Source organism: Lycium ferocissimum, chromosome 8, assembly GCF_029784015.1.
Source record: "Lycium ferocissimum isolate CSIRO_LF1 chromosome 8, AGI_CSIRO_Lferr_CH_V1, whole genome shotgun sequence".
NCBI lineage: Eukaryota > Viridiplantae > Streptophyta > Magnoliopsida > Solanales > Solanaceae > Lycium > Lycium ferocissimum.
In genome coordinates, this window is record NC_081349.1 from 20,135,440 (window position 1) to 20,145,188 (window position 9,749).

General features: G+C 34.9%; 1 protein-coding gene across 1 annotated transcript; it reads right to left on the minus strand.

Moving 5' to 3' along the window:
• Positions 1-4,588: 4,588 nt before the first annotated feature.
• Positions 4,589-7,768, minus strand: LOC132067492 (transcription factor PRE6-like). The gene is made up of 2 exons (XM_059460758.1): positions 7,290-7,768; positions 4,589-5,064 (listed from the first exon to the last, which is right to left on the minus strand). Exons 1-2 carry the CDS (start codon positions 7,395-7,397, stop codon positions 4,912-4,914), a joined length of 261 nt encoding a protein of 86 aa, XP_059316741.1. The 5' UTR covers positions 7,398-7,768; the 3' UTR covers positions 4,589-4,911.
• Positions 7,769-9,749: the final 1,981 nt, after the last annotated feature.

Below are 9,749 nucleotides of genomic sequence, written 5' to 3' on the forward strand. Positions count from 1 at the left end.
TTCACTCGCCTTTTTCTTTTCAAGAACACGACACTCCATTAAAGCATGACCGAGTTTTTTGCAGTGTTTACAGTACTTGGGTATGTTTTCATATTCAAGCTTTTGAACAAAGCCTCTAAGTGGCTCATTATCATCCTCTGTTCCAATCCAAACGCTGTGCACTAATGGTTTTAATAAATCAATTTCCACTCGCACTTTTGCCATACTAGGTCTGTTCCTAGTTTTAGTGGCCATGTCAAGTTCGATGGGCATTCGCCAAATAAATTTGCTCGATATAGGGCCACGAATGCAATATGAAAAGGAAGTCCAGTAAGAGCACCCAGACCGGTACGATAGGAATATCCTCCTCTGGTTTAAAATCTGGAGACCACTTTTGTAACCAGATTTGGTATCCATCCACCTCAATTACTCGCTTGTATAAGATGCCATTGAAATCATCTTCATTGTTGAAAGTTAGAAAAATGTTGAAATTGTCAAAAACCCCGATTGTCACTGCTCCTTTCAAAGCAAAAGTTTCGTGAAATTTTGACCGGATGGTGTCGATTTGGGGCCTTGTTTTCAGGTATCTCCCAACCACCGTACGCCTGCAGGGGTTGTCCATTTTGTCGTAATATTCTCTAGTTCTGAAAATCAAGGCCGGCATTCCATTGTGCACTATCCTTCTTGCCATAGCCGCCGGTTGGACGTTTCTGTATGCTAGATTTTGGGGCTCCGATAGAGTGGTAGCATAGGTGCTACCTGCTGGGAGCTCCACATTAGAGGAGGAGGGTTTGGTGGGATTAGGTGGATGAGGATTTGGATTCGACGGTGGGTCACCGGTCGGCGACCCCATCGATGAAGAAAGAGAGAGACAGACGTTAGGTAACGGTAGCAATTATAACGGCTTAATTTTTAGAGAGAAGGCAGACCTTCTCTCTCTTACTTTTTTATGTCTATTTTAAATTGATTGTCTCAATGGTCTTTGGCTCATACTCCTTTGATTTCATATTGTTTATTTTCTTCTTCAGGTTGTTGCATCCCATCAGGATTTATTTCGTTTCCATGCTTGTTGTTTCTAGTGGCAGTTTGGTCGCCTGCTAGATCAGTCTGTTTTCCTCTGGTCTTTAAGCCTTTAATCCCCTGCCCCTCGAACTGAGAATTATCATGTTGATTAATGTGAGTTGTCCTCTATTTCACATGCTTGATTTGTTTAGTAGCATTGGGTTGTTTGGCCTTTTCCTGGTCATCTTGCAGATGCTTACCACTCTTATCTATTTTGTTTTGAGTAGCCTTTTTCCCAGTTCCTCTAGCGTGATCATTTCCATTCCGGGTGTTGGTAATCTTTAAAACCTTCTTATTCCTCCTCTTGGTAACTTCTATAAAACCTTTCTCATCCTGTTCAGTTCTAGCCAAATTTGAGGTATTTGGGGCATTTTCACCTTTGATGGTATTATGTCCATCATTGTTTTGCTGATTCTTCTTAGTATTCATTTTTTATTATTTTATTTCTCCTTTTCCAGACTGATTCTGCTTGGTTTGTCCTTCCGCCGCTAACATCTGATCCCTTTCCTTTTTCTTTTCAACCCTTCTACATTGGATTATTGAATGCCCCAGCATCTTGCAATGAGTACAAAATTTGGGGGCATTCTCATATTCAAGCTTCTGATAGAATCCTTTGCGAGGGCAATTTTCATTTTCAGTACCAATGAAGATAGAGTTAATTTTAGTCTTGGTGAGATTCACCTCAACTCTCACTTTAGCCATACTTGGCCTGGTCCTATTCTCAGTGGCAGGATCCATGATAAGAGGGGTTCCTATCGGGGCTACTATTTGTTTTACATAATTCCACGAATGTAAATGAAAGGGCAAACCAGGTAATAGAACCCAAACAGGAACCACCGGAGAATCCTCATCAGGTTTGAACTCCGGTGTCCACTTTTCTAACCACATAACTTGTTCATCAATTTCAATGGAGCGTCTATACCAAACTGTCTTAAAATCATCCTCATTTGAGAAATCGAGAAAGACAGTACGATAATCATAACACCAATTGTAACTTTACCTCTAACGGTGATTATCTCTGCAAACCTTGCTCGTAGCTTTTCTATTTGAGGTCTGGATCGAATAAATTTCCCAACCAATGTAAATTTTCATTCATCTGACATTACACCGTAATATTCCTCGTTGTTGAATAGCACAGCTGGTACTCCATTATGAGTGGTGTATTTGGCGTTAATTTCTGGATTCCCTAATCGATTTTGTTTCAGGATAGGAGCTTTAGGGTTTTGAATTGCCCTAGCATAGTTGGAATTAGAGGGAAATTGGTCCATAGATGTAGTCGGAGTAGTGTTTTTAGTTGCAGGTTCGTTGAGACGCGCCGATTCCGGCGTCTCCGGCGTCCCCATGGGGCCGGAGAGTGAGATTCAGACGCCTAATATTGGGGAAAGTAGCCGTTGTCGTAGAGAGAGAAAATGGGTCTCCGGCCAAAAGCGAGTAAGTAATTAATTACGACTAGCAGTTTGCACTGTTGCTGCCTTTTCAGAATTTTCAAGTTTGGAAACAGTCTTAGAAATGTTTTGGAAATTTCTATATTTTTGTTGTCGGCAACTTGCCTAATATAGATGCATACATTCAACATCATACTACAATCAGTAGAAAAACAATAAAAAAATTCTAAGGTATTCAAAATATAATGTGCTTTTTTCTACTCCGAGCTTTGACTTGGTAAACTGCAATTCGGTTCACTCCAATTTCAACAGATACCGCATTATCTGCATCACCAATTTAGGCACATATTATGTTCCAGAACCTTTAGTTTAGTTGCGTTGTTAGAAACTATTATATATAGATAGTGCCCGATTTCTATTTCCTGTCTGCGAATCAAAGCACTTGTACAAAAAGTATAATTCTTGACTTGTATATGCATTATAATTTTGATAATATATAGTAGTATACAATATTATCTTTTGACGAAAGGTGTTCACCTGATCACCCTTCAGTCTACGTGGCTCACCCACTCATTATAATCTATAGTCTGTTTGACCAAGCTTCTGGGGAATTAAAAGTGTTTTTTTTTTTTAAATGCTTATTTTAGAGAGTTGAGATATTTGGCCAAGCTTTTAGGAATAAAATAATTACTTTTGAGTAGTAATATAAGCTATTTTCAGAAGTTAAAGAAATAGCTTTCCCAAGAAGTACTTTTAGAACCATGACCAGACACAAATTACATATCTAATATTGACAAAAATATTTTAAAATTGATGAACCAAACACCGACTATTTTTCAAAAATACTTTTTTTTTTTTAAAGGCACTTCTAACAAAATTACTTCTCAAAATAAGTGAATTTCTTAAGCTTGACCAAACAGGCTAGCTACTAGCTAGTCTCCACTCTCCTCCTGTTAGTAGAAGAATACAAAGAGATAATGCTCGAATTTTGTCACGCCAGCAGCGGCTCATCATCCGATACTCTATGAGAAATAAGGTACAAATTTATCATCAGCTTTAATATTTGTATCTAAATCTTAAACTACTTACTTTAAAAATAGTTTCGACTAAAGTAATTTTCAATATTTCATGCTTGTCAGTTATTTTTAATCTAGTAACCAAACTAGATATATGTAACGATCCTTAGAACATCGCTCGAAAATAAAACAAGAAAGGATTTGGTAGATGAAATATCTTTAGTACGAATAAAACATTTATTTGACAAGCAGAGAATAGGCAGAAGGATGGAGTGACATCAAAGGTTGACCTACAAGGTCCAATCACTAAAATTGATAGGACAATTTTTCTCTGTTTCACATTTCATCTTGATTTATAAATCATTAAGAAATAGTGAACTACCGCTCACCAAATAGGCAACTACCATTTACGCCCTATCCCTTTCACACGAGATACACCTGTTCTTTCATAAAATTTAAATAATAAACATGGATATATGCTCTAGTATCCTATGTAATTAATCACTTAAAGCAAACTATAAATCTCTAAATTTCAAGAACTTATGTAGGTGTTTGGACTTTTGACAACATTTGGTTGGAGATGAAAGTAAACAATTTGAAGTTGAAGTTGAAATTGAGTTTGTACGTATTTGGATATGAATTTGCTTCGAAAACAACAACATTAAGATTTGAGATGAAATTATGAATTTCACTTGAAATACTTCTCAAACAATTTTTAAAAAATTTAACCGGTATTTGCAAAACTCTGAGCAATGAGCGTCAGTATTTGCAAGTACTCAAATACATTCTTTATGACAAAAGCGTGAAACCATCAGGGGTGTAGTAAAATGTTTGTGTCTCGACTCTCGACTAGACTAACACAAAACCGCTTATGATGAATAAAGCTTAAACATGCATGTAAATGAAATTAATTATTCGATAATGTTCTTAATTAGTATTATGTTATATAAATCAAACCAAGGTATGTTTCTGCTTCAAGTGTATATTAAATCCATTAAATTCTCATAGTTATTTTTGAAAATATAAATTAAGCAAATAAATATATACTCTTTCCTTAAACTTTTAGATTAGATGGCCAGTCACACAATTTAACAATTTGCATTGCTTATAAAGCTTAATAAACGAGAGAAAAAAATAATAATAACATGATACCGAGCGATAAAATATCTTCAATACTTATATACTTAAAAAAATGCTGATCATAGAAGGATCAGTTCTTAAAATGGATGGATACAACAATACAACATAAGTAAAAACTATTCAAAATTGGAAAATCTAAGCAGAGAATTAAATAGATGTACCTCTTATTTTAATGTATAGCTCGCCAATGCTAGCTAGTCTAAGCATAGAGGGAAAAAAGAAGAGACAGTACTTTGACCTAGTGGCCAAAAACCCTAATTTAATAATAGCTGCTGCATCTTAATATAGAAATTTTAATCAAGTAGAAGCTGAGCTAATTAATACTCCAGCTACATAAGTAAGCTTCTAATAATGGCAGCTTGAGCACTATCACTGTCAGTTGATTCCAAAAGCTGTGATAATCTTTCACTTAGGCCATCCACTTCTCTATGTAAATTTCTAATATAATTGCAAGTCTCCTGCAGCACTTTTGAAGCTGACACCTGTTTAAATTAATCAACAGAAAAAATGTTAGAAACTAACTGCAATATTTTTTTTTTAATCTAGCACAAATGTTGTAGCTTAAATAGGCAAAGGGTGCATGTATAGGTGACATTAATCAACCGAGAAACTCTATATAGGAGGTGTGGGGTTGCTAACTTATGTAGTGGAACAATTAATTCCATTGTAGTCTCTTAAAAAAGAATTTTTTTAAAAAAAGATGAAACTAAGGATATTATGTAGCTATCATACATCAAGAGTGTAACATTTAATTTGTAAAATTCTTTACGAGGGAGCAACATCTTATTTTGGGAAAAGACATGTTTTGGCCCCTGAACTTGACAGCAAAACTCACTTTAGCAACTAAACTTAAGTTGTATTTATTTACCCCCCTTAACAACTTTCAAGTTAATTAAATACCCCCCTTAACGGCCTGGACCAGATGAGATCTTGGTGTTGTTCACCACTCGCCTGGTGATTGGTCCACGTCATTAAATATTTTTTTAATTATTTTTATTTATTTAATTTTTCTCTTTCTTCTTCATCCCTTCTCCTTCTAACCCCCAACCCCCGCTCCCTCTCCTTCTTCCCCCAACTCGCTGCTGCTATCTTCTTCTTTCTTCAACAACATTCACGTATGAGCAACACCCAACACCCAGAATCAACACCAAATTGAAATACATTCATTTCTTCAACACAATCCCAAACCAAAAAAAAAAAAAAAGGAAAAACTAATTGTATAAAATTAACAAAACTCCACCCATTCCCTAATTCATAGCACAATTCATCACTAACCCACCCTATTCTTCTTCCATGGATTAAATGTTGAGAGAAATAAATTAATAAATTAACGACTATAAATATTATAATTTTGTATAAAATAAATTGGCACTGTCAAAGAATACCACGAAATAAAGTATACCAAGAATTCTTCATTTTTGTGCTGTTGCTGCTGCCCCCATCCCTCCGCCCCCACTCACCCCTCCTCTCCTTCTCCTTATTCCCCATCGTTTCAGCTGTTGCTGCTGCCCCCATCTCCTTATTCCCCACAACAATTCAAGTGAGTTTTTTGCTTTGTGTGCTTTTTAACTGAAGATATGAAGCTTCAAAGGATGAAATTGTAACAAAAAGTGGAGAAATAAGTGATTTAGATAAGTGGGTATTGTTTAAATTGGGTTTGAACAACAAGCATATCTAGAAAAAGAATATCTACTCTCTTCAATTTATCGTTTAAAGCATATCTGCTCTCTTCAATTTATCTAGAAAAAGAAAGGAAAAAAAATAAAAAGAAGAAGAAAGAAGATGCGGATTGAGAGCAGAAGCGAGAGGATAGAAAAGAAAGGGAAAAGAATAAGAAAGAAAAGAAAAAGGAAAAGAATAAGAAAGAAAAGAAAAAAGTTAATTTAAAATGGAAAATAAAATATAAAGAAAATCTTAATATATCATCCAATTAGAAGATGACATCAAATGTACGATGGGATCAGTTTTAGTATTTTTTTTTTTTTTTTTATTACGCGCTTTTAAGAAATTGAGACACTTTTTTGCCACATCACCCGTTAAGGTATTTAATTAACTTGAAAGTTATTAGGGGGAAATAAATACAACTTAAGTTTAGTTCTTCAAGTGAGTTTCTTTGCAAGTTCATGCCAAAACATGTCTTTTCTCTCTTATTTTCTTCACATGAACTTCCGAATCGTAGAAACATTTAGAAAGCTCCACATCATCTTGTTGGTAGTCAAAACCCTATATTGGTATTTCGATAGGTCAAGCAAGTCTCCTGACAAGCGTGTCAGCTATTGAGTTCTTCCTATATCCCTGTTCGAGAAAGCTATTGATTGTAGTCTATCAAACACAGTTCAGACACATATCCTCACTTTATGTTAGCTGATTTTTGCGCTCTTTCTTTCTATGTGAGATGATACTGAAGAAATGAAGAAATACGTCAAAGCACAAGTACATTTTGCCTTATAATTAATGAAGGCTTGTGGGCTGACTAATGGGGATGAAAATGTCACCGTCAAACTTATCTCTAAAAGGAGAAGTAAGGACACACAAAATATGGAAATTATTGCTTTCATATATTTGCACCCACACACATATATATACATAGCAAAGAAAAAACAAAGATAAGAAAACGACCAAACATATAGTAGTAAAAATAAGTAATTAAAAGGAGATGGATTTACGTTATGTACACTGACAGTGTAAATAATTTTTTTCGCAATACCTTGTCAGAGCGCCTATTGCCAATTTCAGGAATAAGTTGTTGCAACTTGGAAACGAGATCAGCAATCTGATCATCACTTATTCTGGAACGTGATCTTCTGCTTGACATTATATTGTCAGTGAAACTAAGAGAAAGGAAATTAATCAAAACTCAAGAAAGAACAAAAGGCCAGAGAGAGAGAGATGTAGTTAAGTGAGTTGTCAGATAGAATCTTGAAAATGAATTGATATGTGTATGAGTTTTCTGTGGGAGGGGAGTTTAAAAAGAAAGAGAAGAAGAGAGAAGAGACAAGTTATGGACAGAGAGATAAGGGAGCCATGAAGAAGAAATTAAAAAACACTTAAGGAAGGAGTGTTGTGAACAAGACAAGTGCATGGGAGAAAGCAGTGGCCTATTCTTGTTTTTAAATAGAGAATAGTTTCAAATTGAGAGAGAAATCAATCTCATTTTAAGCTTATATATATAGTAAGTTCAGGATTTGAATTTAATGAGCTCAACGTTTAAAGTTCATGAAAATTATGCGTTCAATAGTAATATTTATTGAAATTTTGATAGATCTTTTTCTTATATAATTATAAGCTATATCCACCACTGGTTAAAGATGTAGGAGATGGGGCCCACACGTAATGTGAGTAGAAGAAAATTTATAGAGTTCAATTTATAACACAAAGTATTATCACATTCACAATAGGGATGGTGAAGGGACGGCACACAAACGCGGTGCAAGGTGAGTTTGATCTTGTGCGGACCGGGCCAGGGCTAGTTGTGAAAAAAATTGCTATGTTGTGCGGTGTAGAGCGAGTTAATTTTTTTTTTTAGAATAAGCCCCAATCTACGCACTACTAAAAAGTCTCTATTTTCCCATTGAAAAATACTTAATGGTTATTTTTCACTGAATGTCGGTGAGAAAAACCTAAATAGTAGTGTTTTCACACAGAAAAAGTAGGAAATTTTTCCTGCCGTTTAAAAATGAATAAACCTCCGTTTCCTATCACGCATTTTTAAACATTAAGCGGTAAGTGGGAATAAAGTGGAAAAATCATGTTTTATAACGCAAATTTCCACTGAATGGCGGTGGGAAAAACTTCTATTTCTAAAAAGAATGACACTAGTAGACTAACATTTCTAATTTACGATATCATAAATATCTTCCATACGAACTTTATATATATATATATATATATATATATATATATATATATATATATATATATTTTCTACGTATGTCACTGTAGGTACGCTACACCATCCCTCTCCTTATATCTCCCAAATTGGAAGTTTATATTTCAAAGTCAAGTGGGAGTGAACACAGGCAAGGGGTTGAGTACAGGGCGGAGACAAAAGTCCAGATACGGGTTTGATTGAAATTATGTAGGTTTTGCTCACTCAGTGTATTTGTATTAAGAAATTCATTAAATATGTTTCACTATTATATTTAGAATTCAGTTATTATCATGACTTGAAGGCAACAACAACATACCCAGTAAAATATTAATTCCATAAAGTGGGGTCTGAAAAAGGTAGAGTGTACACAGACCTTAGTCATATCTTGAGAGGTAGAGAAGCTCTTTTCGATAGACCCTCGACATATAAAGACAAAGTATAAAAAAAAAATAACAGACATACTATAAAAGCATGATAGAGCAGTAACAATGATAGAGAAATAACAATCACAAAATGTATTATCACTTGAAGGCGTCATTCTAAAATACGGACCTGAAATTTTGGCTCCATCTCCGATTGAGCATTGGGTTGGGGGAGGCGCGGGGGCCGAAGGGGTGGGGGAGATAATTTTGCCCTTGTTTATCACTCAACTTTGTGGGCCTAGTTTGTGTCAGGAGTGGCACGCAGCCCATGTTATCTTATTATCTCTTTGTCATTTTAGTAAAAGTACAATGGAAACATCTTTCTATTGTCTCTTCTCTAACTGTTACACCCCACCCTAAAAGTACCCCACATCAATTTTACTAACATAACAAATACTCAAATAGTGTCTATGAGGAACATTGAAATCAATGTCACGATTTTCGTGAAGATCTTAGATCTTCATCTCACCTATTTTTCACTCTAGCTAAGTAGATACTACAGGCTACTAGCTTGACTTAAGCATGGTATTGTTGACCGGAAAGTATAGATCATTAAAATAAGCTAAAGAATGAGGAAAGTGAAAATCATAAAAGACCAAAGTTCCGATTTTAGTACTGATAAAAAAAATATTAGTGATGCTTTCTTATTTACCGAAGTCTTAATGGAGCAGAATTACTTGGAATCTATTTGTGATGAAAAGTATGTAAATACTTAATGAGTTAGTTAAGTTAAACATGTACTACTACAATACTAGGAGCATTAAATTTTAGTTAGGGTGGAAAAGGGTCATGTTCCTTTACTATCCAATATTTTGATATACTTTAGAGGTACGTGATTACGTTAGTAAATTATCTTGTATTTTTCTTTATCCTG